Here is an 18,089-nt window from a genome sequence, read left to right on the forward strand (position 1 = left end):
TGCTTAGAAGATTGCCACAGGGTCTTATGTGGAATCTGATTTATACTTGGCTCTCAGATGCAATATTTCTGGACATCGAGTAAGTCACTGGCTACATCAGAACTTTGGAATTCATTTCAAATGCCGTGGGGCGTGGGAGCATTATCTACTTAGGGCATTCTGAATCTGGCAAGAATAGGAAGAGACTTTCTTCCTTACCTACCTTAAGAAAGCACAGAGCAATGTACATAAAGCAGCGATGAGAGGAGGACTTTTACTTCTGTTTCTAAAGTACAAATTAATTATTGAGACTTTCAACAGCATGAGTAAAGAGATGTGTGGTAATGGTGTGTGTGGTTTGATCGTCTTGTTTTAGAGAAATGAGGTGACCTTGAAATAGGGAAAATTTAGAACTGACATTACATGGAAATAAAAGCTTTTCATGTTTGAAGTGTGGGAAAAAGGTGTTTCCCATGCATGATGAACTTCTCTTTTCTAGAAAATGGTGTTGAAAAAACTTAAGCCTGTTGATATTTTTCTTTAAAGTATTTACTGGTATTTTATGCCCTTCTAGAAAATCCTCAAAAACCTAAATTAGATTTCTTTTGCATTCATGGCCTATATAAGTTCAGTTTGGGTGTCTTAACTTTAAAAAAAAAAAAATCTCTTGAACAATTTTTGATCTATAGGGCAGTACTGTTCTATTTTTAAACTCTCTGATAACTTTTTTAAAGTGTTTGTGCGTCAGCATAGCGTCTGTTTCCTTTTTTAAGGAATTCAAGAGTGATTGTTTATAAATCCTTGTTGAGGAGCTTATTGTTTCTGGTGGCTTTTTAAATGGCTGTATTAGAGGGAGAATTATCACATGAACAGACATCCTGATTAACAGTGTTTCACTACGGTGGTGGGGGAAGGGGCGTTCTTTACATAAATAGCTCCATAGAACAAATATTTCATAAATTTCATTGACCTTACCAAATAAAATGTCAAGTGTCAATCAAAATAGGTACCTAAGAAAAAAGGATTGGATTATCACCTCAGCTTTATTAGGTTATATTCTGAACATTAACGTAGGATAGTATATTTTGAGTTCCTAAGATTCTGATGAATTGTGCAATGAAGTATTATCAAAGGATAGTTTTCGAGTTAGGGAGACAAGGCAGCTAGAAGACCAGCAGAAAATAGTCCCTGCAGCTTGTGTTTGAAACAACCTGGACCTAGCCCAGGAATCTGCTGGTACAGCCGGCAGGCGTTTGCATGGCGAGCTGCATCGAGGGAAGGAAGCAGACCAGCTAGTGAGCCTGGTGGAAATCTTACTGCAGGGATAGGAGGATCTAGTAGAAGACAATGTTACGTAAAATGATTGAAGAAGAAAAACCACAAGGAAGTTTGCATCATCGCTCACACTGAAATCCATTTGGGATTATGTTTGAGAAAGAGGCTTCTGGAATTTACATCCACAATCAAGTGATAAACAGACAAAGAGACTATCAAAATAGCCAATTTTCGTGTTCTCCACAAGTATTTGCACTTAGGTTTTAAAACCAAAGCAGGCCTGGCTTTTGTATTTTCATGCATTTGCCTTCCAGCTGTCTATGCAACACCGTTTTATAACACAGGTGGGCAGAGGCCCCTCCACAGCCGGCAGAGCCAGCATAAGACTTAGCTTTGATGGTTGCCTGTACTCTGCGTTCTCACAAAAGTACACAGCCTGTCCTTACTGAGGAGTATTTTTAAGATACTGAATTATCTGAGTCCTTTACATCATCTGTAAGATCACGGTTTCTAGGGGTTAGTGTGACACAGTACATGTTGGAATCACCTAAGTGGGAAATTGATAGAGGTAAAAATAGCTTCTGGACTATCTACCCTTCTTTCGTGTAAAGTTTCAAGTACAGGTGTTATGTCCTCTCCATAGAAGTTTTTCACTCATTAGCAATTTTGCACTGCTTTAGACTAAAAATGGATTCTATAAATTATACAAGCCTCGGAATATATGCAGCCTTTTCAGATATTTTTTGAAAGTGCTTAAACTTTTACCAAATTTTTTTGGTTTATTTTTAGCTTCTGCTGGTTTTTGTTTGTTTTGTTTTGTTTTGGCAAGACTGCTTTTACTTCTGATGAAGCTAGAAAACAACTTAAACTTGAGTCACTTTAGAATGTAGTACAACAGTGACGATTGTGGGAGTGTTTATCTCACTGCCCGCTTCAGAAACTCCTTTTCTGAAGACTGTACAGGAAGGCACAGCAGCTACTTCCTAAAATCTGGAAGAAGGCTTAACAAGAATTACAGAATCACAATTAGACTGCTGATTTTTCAGTGATTTTCCTAGTGCCTTAAACCAAGATTAGCAGAGTACAGCTATATTCTAAATTAATCATTTATGTAAGTTTTCTATAATGATTACATAACTCATGGAACCATTCTTTATATTTATATGTCACAGCTGCGGAAACCTTAAAGGATCCTTTAATCCAGCGAGGTTATGTGTGACACAGTAGAAAAAGGCATAAAACTAGAAATCGCACAATCTGGACTCTCTGCCATTCTACTGTGTAACCTTGGATGAGTCTTAGCTACTTCTCTCATATGTAGAAAGGGAAAACAACAGCCCCACTCACTTCACAGAAGTCATATGGAATACATTATGTGAATGCTCTTTGCGAACGTTACATAACAGATATCAGGAATTGATTTGATCCCCGTGTGACTGATGTGGCACCAACGCCTAGCACGGCTTTCCCAGCATTGTCATCAGTTACTCAAGTACTGAAATGACCAGAAGTTTTGGTAGAAGATGAGAAGGCAATTTTAAAGTAGTTTGCCTTTAAAAATAGGCAATTTTCTTAAAAAACAATTCATCTAGAACTTGCTTTTGTTCTGTTTTTCAACTTAAAAGTACCTTTGATATCCCACAACTTTTTAACCTAACTCAGTTGGCATCTGAGAAGAAATGGATCTGAATATTAATTTTAGGCTTTTAGACCAAAATAAATTTTTTTTTTAATTTTTTAAAAAGGAGGGGTCAGCCTAAATTTAGAACACAGCTCAGGGATTCTAGGAACACTCTGTTGTACCATGTGTCTGGGCTCTCTCTCCATTAGTGACAGCTCAGCATCTCTATAGTGGCCACTGCTTTGGATTCCTAAACATAGGATGTTTTGAGTAGCCTCACCTTACAAATAGATTTGCAGAACAGGAAGTAGATTCTTGAAAGGGAGGATTGTGATGAAACCGATATAAATCTCTGTTTTAAAATCTTGTACAGCCTTCTGTTTTAAAATCTTTTCTTCTGGATGAGACATTAGTCTTTAACGTTTGAGGAACTCTGTAACTGAAGACAAACAATAAGATACCAACAGAGAGGAAATTACTAAAGGATTGTATATATTTAAATTACCTTTTTCAGTAACCCACTGTAGACTTGGAAGGCAAAGGAGAAGAGGGGCATTTAAAACCAGTATGTTTTTATTCTGTAAATTTTCTTTAATTTATAAAAGCATTATAAATTCAAGGTTGTCTGATATTTAAATCAGTTCATTATCTTGATGACCACATTTACCAATAGATTAGAAATAGACTTCTATTTTTATGATAAATCCATACATTTGCTTTGCTGGGGGAGTTAATATATTTTCATTATTTTATGTTAAGTCTAAATTTAGAGTGGTTCTTAATCAGATGGAATCAGCCTAAGTAGAAATTTTCCACACAAATGAACTCTGAATCTTAGTAAATCCTATCTGAATAAAAGATATTGTACTTAGAAAGGATCCACAAAGGTACTCAGTATTCTGAATGAATTTATCATTAAATTAGAGCTTACCGGTCCGTAATGTAAAATAGGAAAAGGATCTTCCCAATAGAAAAGTTAATGAATTCTCTCCTCCCTCTTTTTGAAGACTTACAACTAAATGTGGACATTGATGAAATTTGAGTTATGGAAGTGCGTGATTTTTTTTTTCCATTGTGGGAAGATGTCTCTCCCCCTCTTTACACAGAAGATGACAGACCAGGTCTCTTGTGCTGATGACAGCAGCCTTTCTCCACAACTTGGGAGAATACTGTCAAGGAGAGACTGGAGTAGGCCAGGCCTGGGGAAGTGATGACATTCAGTCAGCCTCCTGATTTACTTCATGGAGATGTGAATGAAAAGTAGGTCCTCTCTTGGAAGGGGCTGGAGACCCCTGCTCGTATGATGAAACTCTTATTGTGACTACTTGAAATAAAAGGGATTAAGTTGTGAATAGAACCAAATCAACATTCTCACACATTTAAAGAGTTTTAATAACTTACAGGTATGTGTAAGCTTCTTTTAGCAGCTTTAATTAAAACCTCTAGCAAATCATTTAGAAAGTGTATTTAGCTTAATCTAGAACATTGTAGTATCCAGTTTCTAGTCGTATGCTCTGTTAATGTGATTTCAAGAAATCTAGATAACTGATCCTAGGTAAACAGTCTGGATGTCAGAAGAAGTACTGGGCTATTGCTGTGGCCTTTCTCTTTCTCTTTGTCTTTCTCAAGAGAAAGAAGCCAACCAGAGATGCTCTAAGATCCAGGTAGCAGGTGGGGAGCTTGTGTTGTGTGCTCTTTGCCTTTCTTCCTTTTGCATTCCTGCAGCTGATGAGGAGTTTCAGTTCAGCTAGTCACAGTGTACAGAAGTCAAGAAATAAGCTGTTACAGAATCCTAGTATCAATGGTTTTGCCACTAATTTAGGAAGTGCTCAAGCTAGCAGTTTGTTATAAAGTCCAAAGCATTCTGTGTGGTCAAAACATTTTGGGAATTTCAAAACTGACTGTTTTTCATCTCTCTTGAAAATGTTTTAATAATAGCTTTAATCATTCTGAATCAAAGATTTTAATAAGATATTTTTCCTTTTTCTTCTTAGATCCCAATTTTGTTCGGACATTTCTTACAACATACAGATCCTTTTGTAAACCTCAAGAACTACTGAGTCTTATAATAGAAAGGTCTGTTAATGTAAAATGTGTAAATTCTTTTTTTTTTTTTTAAAGAGAGTGAGCTAAGATCCTACATGTCTCTCAGAAATAAATTGTATGAGCTTTAAATTGTAGTTCGTGAGTACTTTTTTAAGAAATAAAATCTCTTAGATGACCATTTATTTTATAATAATCTTGTGGTTTTCATTTATTAAAATATAAAAATAAGCATTCTTTTTTATATGGTAACTATGAAATTGCATATTTATGGAATTATTCAAGTTAAAGAACTATATAAAAATGTATATTTTAGACTCTGGATTTTGGACTTTTATATAGTTTTATTATATAGTTAAAGAACTATATAAAAATGTATATTTTAGACTTCTAAATTTTGATGATTTAGATGTTCTAAACAGAATTTTTCAAATATACCACATGTTGAATACAATGGAGCTTGTCAGTGAACAAATACATTATATAATCGAGAAGTGTTTCAGCCACTCAGAGAGCAGTCTACTTTTTAAGGATTACCCTTAAGGGTAAAATTTTATGTTAGCTGATGAGTGATTACACAGCCAAAAATAAACATCAGTCCCATAACTTTATAATCACATCTATTTTTAGACTTTGCATGTATTCTTTATTCTTAACTATGTTTCTAGGTTTGTTTTTGTTGTCAAGTATTAATTTCTTTTTTAGAAGTTAAGATCAGTAGAAGTCTTACTTATTTTCACCGATGTGTGTGTATATCTTTAGTAATTTTTTACAGCGCTCTCTTGATTGTGCTGACTGGTGAAAAGGTTTGTAGTTTTCTATTTGAATAACTTGATATTATTAGTATTTTCATTAGTTTGTTCTCTTTTATGTTAGGTTTGAAATTCCAGAGCCTGAGCCAACAGAAGCTGATCGCATAGCTATAGAGAATGGAGATCAACCCTTGAGTGCAGAACTAAAAAGGTTTAGGAAAGAATACATACAGCCTGTACAACTGCGGTAAGCAGTAATTAAATAACTGAAGGCATTAAGTCTGTACTGAATTTTTGTTCAAGAGTTGACATAAATAAGGATCTTTCCCAAGCAAGGAGAAGGTAACAAGTAAAATGAGTGAAGTAGAAAGCAATTATCAGAAATTATTGTGTAAGTCTTAATTAACATAGAATTTTGAAAGTAGTCAGCCACTTATAAAATTATTTGGTAAGAATTACTGTTTTAATTTATGTGATTCATTGTGATAAACATTTATGCCTGAGTTCCCATGTAATTCAGTTATTCTTCTTTGTTAATGCCATAGAGTATTAAATGTATGTCGGCATTGGGTAGAGCACCATTTCTATGATTTTGAAAGAGACGCAGATCTTTTGCAGCGAATGGAAGAGTTTATTGGAACAGTAAGAGGTATGGTTTTTTTAAGTGCCTGGTTTCATATGTAATAAAAGTACCTTTTGGTGACTCTCAGTTGATGTCATTGTTCAGTGTTGTTAAGAGTTGTTTATAAGTGGCAGCATAACCATTTGGAAAAGTTAAAAATTTTCACCAAACAACATTTTGACCTACAAATTGCTCAATAATCACCCTGCTGACCCAGTGTATTTGCATTTAGTAAATCCACTTACTGATCATTTTGGAATTGGACAGAAAAAGTCTCGATTTATTCTGTCTTTCCACTTATCTGAAGGTCTGTGTCCCAGAAGACAATTAGGAAGCGGTGTGCCATTGTAACACCACTGATGGAAACTGACGAGGCCCCAGTTAGGTGAACAGTTAGGAAACTGACTACACCCAGTTAGGTGTATCAGAGAGGCAGCAGAGCAGACTGAACCGAGAGCCAAGAAGCGAGAGTTCTCTTCTGAACACTGCCACTCACCAGATACAGGACTTTGGGCCAAGCCACTTTGATTCTTTAGACTTGGGTTTCCTCATCAGTAACATAAGAAGTAAGGCTTGATGTTTTCAAAGTCTCCCCTCTAGTTTTAAGGATTCTGTGATCGTATAGGTCTAAGAATGACCTAGACAAACTTGTTTCTAATTGCCCTTGTGCACTCTAAAGGAGAATCAGAAAGTAAAGAGTTAAATAGTAGTACTTTCATGCATAATACAAAACAAAGCCACATCAAAAACTCGCACTAAAATGAAGGCATGGATCCTCTGGTACTGTTTGGTTTATAAAATGCAACATTAATAAGATTAATAGTGACTATGAATTGTCTGTACTTCTAAATCTCATGTGTGTAAGATCTATCTTATGGAGAATTAGAATATTTTGAACTGACGTTCAGAAGAGTAAAGGTGAAAAATGTCTATGAATAAATTACTTTCTAATTTTATTTAGAAGGGATGTAGAAGAATATATACCAGACTATTAACAGCAGTTACCCATGTGAAGAAGAATGAGATTAGGATAGGGAACAGGGAATGGTAAAGAGGAACTTCCATTTTTTTTTTTTTATTTTGATCATTTGAACCTTGTAATAGCAAATATATATTCAACTATCACTTGTATGATTTTAAAATATTTTAAAAGAATAAAATATTGAGTAAAAAGTATTTAAATGTTATTTAAAATGTAATGTATTTCAGGTAAAGCAATGAAAAAATGGGTTGAATCCATCACTAAAATAATCCAAAGGAAAAAAATTGCAAGAGACAATGGACCAGGTCATAATATTACATTTCAGAGTTCACCTCCCACAGTTGAGTGGCATATAAGCAGGCCTGGGCACATAGAGACTTTTGACCTGCTCACCTTACACCCAATAGAAATTGCTCGACAACTCACTTTACTTGAATCAGATCTATATCGGTATGTAATTTGACATTCAAGCTGAAAAATCATTTCCAAGGAGTTGATTTTTTAAATGAAATACTGTTTTCTGCCTTATAGGAATGTTATAAGACCTAAGTGAGCTAGTATATGAAGGGGAGTAGTAATAAAGCCTGATGTATAGAAGGCCACCTCTTCTCTCACTCCTACCTGGTAAAGCTGAGTGCAGCGTGTGACTTTACCAGTCGCTGGCTGGGTATGCTTGGGCAACTTTAACCTTCATGTGAAACTTTTATCCCTTTGTCCCTTAGCTTCCTCAAGGTTAAAATGGAGCTAATAATGGTACCTATTCTTGGGGCTGTTGTGAGATTGAAAACAGTCAATATATAACATACAGTGCTTAGCCCAGCACAGAGTAAGGGCCCAGTAAGTTAGCTACTGCCCTTGTAGTTGTAAAATTAAGTCATGGCCCGTCACAGCCTTTTTTAGTTTTTCTACATTGATGTAACTACTGTCTCAAAAAGTGTCCGTTTTTGCTTGTTTGTTTGTTTTAAATGGGGACTAGTTAGGATTGCAAACTTTTGAAATAACTAAATGAAAAAAAAAAAGGAACTAAATTTATAGATCTCCTCCCACCCCAAAGATCATCACTATTCCCAAAAACCAATATTAGAATCTATTTTATTTCCCTTTATTTACCAAAAGGTGGTAGGGTTTCCCTCCCTCCTTTAGAAGAAAAAAAAGATTTCGGAATTACAGTGATTACTATATCCTCATTGAACTGATTATTATAACAGGTATCATTATTTAAAAGAACAATCCCCGATTACATTGTCACCCTAATTTGTTAAATAATCTTTGTTAAGTGCTAGGAAAGATGTTATGAAAAAATCTCAGTGTTGCCCAAAGCAAAATGCTACTATAAAGCAATAATAAAAGTACACAAATATATGCATAAAAATATTTTTTAATCTATAGAAAAATACACATAATTATAATTAGTTGTGATATGTTGTTTTCATAAACCTTTCTATTGGTGTAAAAACAAAAGGTTTATATGGGAGTTTAGTTTTATTTATCTCATTTACTTAGTAAAACAGTATGCTACAGGGAAAAGGATCATGGAGAATTATGTCTTGATGATTTCAGAGCTGTACAGCCATCAGAATTAGTTGGAAGCGTGTGGACAAAAGAAGACAAAGAAATTAATTCTCCTAATCTCCTAAAAATGATCCGGCACACCACTAACCTCACTCTGTGGTTTGAGAAGTAAGTGTTACTGACACTCTCGCATTTCGGAGCAGTCAGCTATTATGATTTTAAATGCAATTCTATTTTTATATGTCTTGCGTCCTTTTTTTGTTCTCTGTCCCTCCTTTCTTTTGCACTGAGTGAATACTTTCCTAATGTAGCATTTTTATTTCATTAATGATTTTTTTCATTATATCTTTTGGGGGGTTTTTTAGTGAATGCTTTAAGGTTTACCATAGACAGCTTATCAGAATCCACTTCAGATTTCTACTAGCTTAATCCCAGTGATAGAAATGTTCCTCCTGTATAGCTCTGTTCCCTGTCTTCCTTTTTGCTGGCACTACTGTCATACATATTACATATAATTAATGATGCAAATCTAACAATACATGTAGCAATTATTGCTTTCCCCTTTGTTATTTTCTTAGCCCATTACAGCTTTGCTCTTCCCCACCTCCTTTGTCTGGTTATTGGCAATTTATTCTATATGTATATCTTATAGGCCCAACAATACGTTACGTTCACATTATTTTATACAGTTGCTTTTTAAATCAGTTAAGAGAAGCAATGAGAAAAAAACAGGCATTTATCCTGTCTCCTATAATCACATAATTACTTTTACCGCTGCTCTTTGTTTTCGTGGACTGGTGTTAGCATCTGGGGTTCTTTGCTTTCAGCCTGAAGAACTTCCATTACTATCTCTCGTACGGTGGGTTTGCTAGCAACAAATTCTCTCTGTTTCTGTTCACCTGGGAAAGTCTTTATTTTGCCTTTGCTTTTGAACAACAGCTCTGTCTCCAAGTTAATTAATTTTTTCTTCTGGTGGTTCAAAAATTGAGCCCCTTTAGTAAATTTATTTTAAACTATCGTATTTTTCAGTTTGAGTTGCCAGTTGTTATTGCTGTGTCTTTTATGATACTTTCTTCTGCACATTGTCATATCTTTCTTTACTTTTTAAATCATGCCTTCTTTCCTTTAGTTCTGTGAACACATTCATAATGGCTACTTTGAAATCATTTTCTGTTAAATCTGACATCTGGTCCCTCTCACAGGCAATGATTGTTCCCTGCTTTTATTCCCCCGGTGAACGGATCATACAATAGTCCCCCCTTATCCACAGAGGACCCTCAGTGGATGCCTGAAACCACAGATAGTACCAAACCCCTTATACTGTTTTTTAATTTTTCATTACTAACAATAACAGAACAGTTATGACAGTATACTGTAACAAAGGTATGTGAATGTGGTCTCTCTCTCAAAATACCTTACTGCACTGTACTCACCCTTCTTGTGATGATGTGAGATGATACAATGCCTACATGATGCGATGAAGTGAGGTGAACGCTTTAGGCACTGTGACATTAGCAGTATGCTACTAAATGACCTTACGACACCTCAAAAGGAAGCTATCTGTGGTACCATAGTTGACTGCTGGGTAACTGAAACTGGGGAAAACAAAACAGCAGATGAGGGGACACTACTGTACTTTCTTGTTTCTTTGCATGCCTGGTAATTCTTTGTTGGACACTTGCTGTTGTAGCAACTTGTGGGTCCTGCCCCTCCGACTCCCCACCGCCCAGAGCTTGTTCCTTTAGTGACTAGCTGGATTCTTCTCGACAAGCCTATCCTCCAGCTCCCCCCACACTTAGATGTTAAGCTGAGAAGTTCCTCTTCTGAGAGGTACTGTTTTGGGTATGTCCACGGTCACTCCAAGAAGGCAGCAGGAGAGGTAGTGCTTTCTTTCACTCCTGTCCTGACCACATCCAGCTGTTAAACTCTGCTAATTGCCAGCTGGTTGCTCTATTGTTTTCAGCAATTTCCCTAGTGGTATAAATTGCTCTGCAAACTAATCCAACCAAATTGTGACTCCTTTTAAGGAGTGGTTTCTTAGGTTTCTGATATTTGTTCTGACCCTTGGAAGGCTCGTCCCAGCTCTTATTCCCTGGTTCTCTCCTGCAGACTAGTCAACCAACAATTGTTAGATCCAAGAATCTTACCATTGCCCTGCACCACAACCTTCACTGTTGTGTGTGTGTGTGTGTGTGTGTGTGTATGTGTGTGTGTTTTGAGAGAGAGAGAGAGAGAGCATGCGCATGCGTGCGCACCAGTGGGGTAGGGGCAGAGAGAAAGAGACAGAGACACTCAAAGGATCTGGAGCAGGCTCCGTGCTGAGATAAGTAAGCCCCCTGTGGCTCAAACTCATCAACCATTGAGATCACGACCTGAGCCAAAGTCAGACGCTCAATGGACTGAGCCACCCAGGCACCCCCTTCACTGTTCTTGAGAGCACTGTTCTTGAGTTCTTAGGTTTAAACTTCTCCAACGGTTTGTTGCAAATGACGAGAGTAGGAGCCGTTTGAGCCTGCACTCTTGTGCTGGTGGCAAATTTCCCTGAAACATTCCTGCTGTAGGAGCTGAGTGCCTGGTTGGAGGTGGTGTGTGAGGTCCTCTTTACTCACCTCTCCTGGCATGGAACCACTGCCTCGGGAACCAGGGAGAGGCTGTCTTCCCAGCATTCTCAGTGTGCCACATTCAGGTGAGAGCCTGTGTTCCATGCAGGAGTTAGGCAGAAGGGAGTCCCCACTTCCCAGCTACACTCACCAGAGATTTAGCCTCAGCCACCGCCAGCTGGGGACTGGAAATGCTGAAGTCCTGTTCCTCCAGAGAAGAAAGCCCTCCAGCTGGGAGCTAGGTGGACAGGGAGGCCTGCATTCTCAGCTGCAGCTGTCTGGAGTAGACTCTTCCCTCCACTGCCTGGGGTCCTCTGGGAGGAAGGAGGGAGCGGGCTTGGTTCAAAAGCCGTAAACTCTTGCCTCTCTTACTGAATTTTTGTAGTTTTCCCAAATAGATGTTACTTTATTTGCCAGCATTTGCTCTTAGAGCCATTTCCAGAGACTTTAAATGTTGGGGAAGATGATATTAGTCATGATTATGTTTTTCTTCATATATATACTCTTCACTAGTTTCACTGAGGAGTGGGTAAGCAGACCTGCTTATACGGTCATGTCAGCAATCTAGAATCTCAATGCAATTTTATAGTTGGGGCCACAGATTGGCATTATATATGTCAGCCATATTTTTTTGAGTAAAAACACTATGACTAGTTGACTAATATTTTATAAGGGTGATATGAGGTTCCTATTGGAATTATCAGAACAAGAGGCCAGTGACATAGGGAATGACTAGAACCTATGGTACAATGTGGATAAAGACTTAAAAGCAATTCCTAAAGACAAATAAGCATTCCAAGTCACTTATGTTATTATTTCTTAGCCTGTAAACAGTAAAACTTTACCATTTGCCCTCTAAATGTTGCTTCCTGATTTCTTCATTATCAAATTAAATAATTCCACTTAAATATGCAGAAGACTTTTTCCATCATAATAATTAAAATTTGTGTCTGTAAAGGAGAAACATAACTGATAAAATAGACCATTTTTATTTCGTCCTGTTTTTTAATAGATGACTGAAAAGGCCATTTCCTGCACTTTTTCCTTTTTCTCTAAATTACTGTAAGAACATTTAACATGAGAGGTACCCTTTTAACAGATTTTTTCCACTGTGCAATACAGAATTTTAGTTATATAAATTATTAATTTATAGGCATAATGTTGTATAGCAGATCTCTAGGATTTATTCATCTTGCATAACTGAACTTTTATACATGCTAATTGGTAACTCCCTATTTTCCCCTCTCCCTGAATCCTGGCGATCACCATTCTATGCTTCTATAATTGTGACTATTTTAGATACCTCATATGTGTAGAATCATGCAGTATTCATCCTTCTGTGACTGGCTTATTTCACTTAGAATAATGTCTTCAGTGTTCATCAGTGTTGTCACATATTGCAGGCTTTTCTTCTTTTTTAAAGCTGAGTAATACTCCATTGTGTGTGTGTACCACATTTTCTTTATCCATTCATCCATAGATGGGCATTTGGGTGGTTTCCACATCTTGGCTATTGTGAAAAAACACTGCAACGAACATGGAGTGCTAATATCTCCTTGAGACCCTGCTTTTGAATAAATAACCAAAAGTGGGATTGGTGGATCAATCATACAATAGCTCTACTTTTAATCTTTGAGGAACCTCCATACAGTTTTCCATAGTGGCTGTATCATTTGCATTCCCCCCACCAGCAGTACACAAGGGTTCCAACTTCTGCCTTTTCAGTGTGAGAGATTCTTGTCCGTTTGCTACGGTGGCTCTTAGCCATGGACGTATATTAGAATTGGAGTCACCTATGGATAAATCACCCCAGACTTACCTGGTTGTTACAGAAACTCCACAGGTGATGACAATTTGTATACCTAGGTAATGTCAACTGAAGTAGTCAAATACAAGATGTAAATATATTATACTTGTATTATACCCTTTTAAATGTCCAGCTAACTAGTTAGCCAGTATATGATGTATTTGTAGAGATCTAGCTAATGCTTTAAACATGTAAACATGTTATGTTTAATTTGATAGCAAATTTGATTTTATGTTTATTTTGATAATTTTGCAACAGTTTTTTTCTTAGTGTCAGGTTATCCTCATCAGAGAATAATGTAATTTTCACCTTTACAATTTTAAAAATGTTTAATATTGATTTATATTTATTTTCTCTTTTGTGTATTGTTTTTCTTAGATTATACATTATCTTATATTACATTATTAAAAACCAAGTTTAAAATGCCTTTTTCTTTACTGGTGATTAGTAAATTTAAGATTCTCTCTAATATTAGAGAGTAAATGCTCACTGAGGAATTTTCTCTTTTTGAACCGAGTATGCTTTCTTTTAGCTATTTATTGGTATATTAGCTGTATACCTTCCAAAGATTCTTGGTATTTAAATGTAAAGTGCCTTTGATTTTTTTTCTCTTTCTTAGTAATTAAAAAAATTTTATTCTTAATTATGGTAAAATACTTTCATTGACTTTTTAACATCACAATGTTTTTCTGAAGAGCCGTTCCTAGAAATGTAGCTAATTATTTCAAAGAAAGAAAACATGATCACCAAAATCTTGAAATTAGGTGAAGAATAGGAAACACAGAATTCTTGAGTTCCAGAATAAATCCCCTTAGGACACAGCCACATCCAGAAGACCAGCATACGGTCAACAAGATGTTAGTCTCACCAGTTAATTCTAATACAGCAGGAAAATGATTGACTGGTGGCTGTGTCCGTGTGAAAACCAGTGAAGAGCACCTTGCCTGACTGGAGCACCGCCTGGCGATCCAGTCTCCTGCTCTTTACCTGTCGTTCTAAATATAGATCCTCCGAGGTTACTTGATAACCGCACCCCCCCACACACACATTATTTTATTTACTAAATTCCTTAAAGCATATCTTTGTTGGGTAAACTATAGATTACTTAATTCATTTTTTTGTCTTTGATTCCCAGATGTATTGTAGAAACTGAAAACTTAGAAGAAAGAGTAGCTGTGGTGAGTCGAATAATTGAGATTCTACAAGTCTTTCAAGAGCTGAACAATTTCAATGGTGTCCTTGAGGTTGTCAGTGCTATGAACTCATCTCCTGTTTACAGACTAGACCACACATTTGAGGTAGGTTCGTCTAGTCATTTTGTAAATGAAGAATCAGAATTTTAAGAATCATGGTCTTTAATTGTTAAGCGCCTCATCTATGTTTTCAGTGACAGTTTAAAAGCTGGAATTGTCTCAATTCCACTGTATTTGTATTTGTATTGAACTGGTTGCACTTTTAAAATTAGGAATTCTCGTTAAAATGCTTTCACGGGCCCTAGCCTAGGTGACAAGAAGAAAAACCTTTCAGCACTTAATTTACGTATAACATAAAATCAGATACTCTCGTGATTGTATAAGGAATGGCAAGATAAACTAGATTTCACTCACACACCACACTCTTGCAATTGGTTCTGGGGTCCATGAAGATAGTGTCTTGATGTGGTTATTCTTAGAATCAAACGGATACTGTTGTGTTTGGGCTTTATTCTTAGCCTGGCATTTTGCGGCAAAACCTATGCTTCCTTTTATAAACTCACACTCTCTAAATTTTTTTTTTTTTTTTTTACTATAGCAAATACCAAGTCGCCAAAAGAAAATTTTAGAAGAAGCTCATGAATTAAGCGAAGATCACTATAAGAAATATTTGGCAAAACTCAGGTCTATTAATCCACCGTGTGTGCCTTTCTTTGGTAAGCATTTCTTGAATTTTTTTGTGTTTCTGGATAAAACAAGATACTTATTTCATTAAATGACTGAATATACATATGTGTAATATAGCAGCAGAAAATACTTATTTAATAAATACCTAGCACCTGAGTCACCTTAGAATTTTACTCTCTTTATTAGGACTTTTTAAGATCACACCCAACATATACATTCCATTTTTTATTTCCATCTGGGGCAGCTGTTTGATATCATTTAATGCTTCTTTGTGCTTTATATTCATAGAAATCTTTTTTTGTTGAATTTTGATAAACCATACATTCTACAGAAGAGGTTTGGCCTTGGTCATTTATATTTATAATCATGTTTCTTGTAAACAGTTTCACAGAGCTAAAAATCATACTGCATGCATTCTTGAACCCACACCTTCTATACATCAAAATTTTACCTGCCATTTTTTCTTTCCCTTCTCACCAGAGGAAGGAAGTGCCCTTTCCTTCCTTTTAAAGCTGAAACATGTACCATCCAAATCTTCACCCTTCATACAGGTTCTTCTATCTTATTCCATCATTTATTTCCTATATTTCATATCTTCAATATCTCTTTCACAACTGGTTTCTTTTTTTTTTTTTTCTGTTTGTATATATGCTCTGATGATTCTTCCTCTGAATGCTTACAAATATCATGCCTATTACACATATTGTGGTTTAGGTTTTTTAGTAAGTGGTATATTTCCTTCTAGCCATTTTCTCATCTATAGCTATATATTTTCCATATAGCTTTAAGTTATACTGTCCTGATATTCTTTCAATTAACATCATGCAGTTATCACAAAAGCCTGTTTTTGTTTGAGCTTTATAACCAACCACTTTTGTATTTATTTCTCATCTTTTTGCCATGCACATTGTACATAGTCATAAGTATATGACATGTACACATTATTTACTTTCACTTACCATATCTTAAACTTATTGCTGTGTTTTATCAGTCTTCATAATATCATTTAAAATGGCTACATAATAGTCTCTAAAGTTGATATGACAGTTTATTTAGCTATTACTCTATGATTAGATACATAGTTTCCAGCTTTTTTGTTTTCCTAAATGTTGTGATCAATATCATCATATTTATACCTTTTATCTATATTTGAAAATATTTCCTTGAGCTAGATAACCAATCTATCTAGATACTTTATATCTAGCTGGGAATTTCTTGAGCTAGATATTTTACCAATCTGCTTTTTTATTTTTATTCTTTGATATACCATATTTTAAAATTCTGTAATCTGCCCATCTTCCCCATTATGATTGCTCTTGTTTCTGGCCTTAGAAAGCTCTTCCAGTCTAACAATTTAATATTTCAATCGTATTTTCTTCTAGCTTAATAATGTGACTTCTAAAAATCATATTTAAGTCTATTTAATCAAAGTCTCTTTTAGATATCATATGAAATCTTCAAATTTATTTCTCCACTAAATTGTTTACTTGTTGACCTGAGTATACTGAATAATTTTCTTTACCCAATTTATATATGGTACCTCCTTTAATAAATATTTTTTCCCATTAACTTATTCTATTAGTTCCCCAGTTTTAATGACTGGCACTTTACAATCTGTGATTCTCAACCAGGGGTAATTTTTGCCCCCCCCCCCCCCAACCCTTAGCAATGTCCAGAGACATTCATTATTATTCTAATTGGGAGGTGCTAGAGGCTTCTATGGGATAGAGGGCAGGAATGTTGCTAACATCCTACAGTGCACTGGACAGCCCCCTGATGACAAAAGAATTATCCAGTCCAAAAGGTCAATAATGCCAAGGTGGAGAAACCTTGCTTTATAGTGTTTTCATATATGATAAAGTTGGTTCGTCAATGCTGCTTCAGTATTTTCTTTACCAGTTTTGTCTCTTTATTTTTCCAAATGCACTTTATAATGGGAGAGGGTGTAATTCCCCAAAATACAGTTGGAACAGCTTATCAATTAATTAGGAAAGAACACTGATGATAGATACTTTTGGTTGTGAATGATCTTCATTTTTTAATAGTCAATTACTCTTAATTCTAAAAATTTTTTTTTAATGTTTACTTATCTTTGAGAGAGGGAGAGACAGTGCAAGCAGGGAAGGGCTGAGAGAGAGGGGGAGACAGAATCCGGAGCAGGCTCCAGGCTCTGAGCTGTCAGCACAGAGCCCGATGTGGGGCTCAAACTCACGAACCGGGAGATCGTGACCTGAGCTGAAGTCGGACACTTAGCTGACTGATTCTAAGAAGTTTTGATTTCCTTGGATTTTCTAAATATTTGATTATGTCTCTTCCTTTCGTCTTATTTCTGTGCTATGCGTTACAGCATTGGTCATACCTTCCCACACAAAGATTAAACAATAATGACAAAAATAAGTATCTCTGTTTTCATCTCCGTTGCAGCGGGAATAGGGGTGATTCTGCTCTTTGCTCGATTAGATGCTTTTTGTTATGTTAAAGTTTCTTTTCATAGTTATCTTCTGTATCTTCTGTGTTTTTGTTAGCAGTATACATTTACTTTTATAAATAGTTGCCATCTTAGTGAGAGAAAGATGATTTTTTTTTTGTTTAGCAAATTAAAATTACAGATTTACTAATACCAAACTTTCCTATTTGCTGATATTAAAACTTATTTATTCATGGTAGTTTGATCTTTTAAATGCACAAATGAATTCTATTCATTATCATTTTATTTGGGGTTTTTGTATCCATCTACATAAACGAGATTGATCTGTGATTTTTTTTCTTTTTGTGCTATATTTATCAGCTTTTGTTATTATAGTTGTATTTGCCTTGTAACATGAGTTAAGTAGCTTTCCATCTTACTCTATTCTGGAATATCATGAAATGATCTAGCCTTTAAACTTTGAAATATTCCAATAGAAAAACCCATCTGGGCCTGGAATCTTTTGTAGGATGTAATTCTTTAGTAACGTTTTCATTTGTTCCTTAGTTTTTTTTCTATTTCTATTTTCTGATACACAATTGTCTAATT

General features: G+C 35.7%; 1 protein-coding gene across 3 annotated transcripts in view; it reads left to right on the plus strand.

Moving 5' to 3' along the window:
- SOS1 (SOS Ras/Rac guanine nucleotide exchange factor 1) overlaps positions 1 to 18,089 on the plus strand; it is a 150,961-nt gene that overhangs the window by 111,976 nt on the left and 20,896 nt on the right. For all 3 annotated transcript variants that reach the window (XR_003967886.1, XM_030311248.1, XM_030311249.1), the window contains exons 11-17: positions 4,870 to 4,951; positions 5,795 to 5,917; positions 6,216 to 6,319; positions 7,502 to 7,724; positions 8,835 to 8,954; positions 14,329 to 14,491; positions 14,985 to 15,102. Coding sequence is in view for 2 of the 3 variants with exons in the window: in XM_030311248.1 (XP_030167108.1) it covers positions 4,870 to 4,951; positions 5,795 to 5,917; positions 6,216 to 6,319; positions 7,502 to 7,724; positions 8,835 to 8,954; positions 14,329 to 14,491; positions 14,985 to 15,102 (933 nt within the window). In the remaining variant the exon portion in view is untranslated. The remainder of the gene's footprint in view (positions 1 to 4,869; positions 4,952 to 5,794; positions 5,918 to 6,215; positions 6,320 to 7,501; positions 7,725 to 8,834; positions 8,955 to 14,328; positions 14,492 to 14,984; positions 15,103 to 18,089) is intronic.

The sequence above is a fragment of the Lynx canadensis genome, chromosome A3, assembly GCF_007474595.2.
Source record: "Lynx canadensis isolate LIC74 chromosome A3, mLynCan4.pri.v2, whole genome shotgun sequence".
Taxonomy (NCBI): Eukaryota; Metazoa; Chordata; class Mammalia; order Carnivora; family Felidae; genus Lynx; species Lynx canadensis.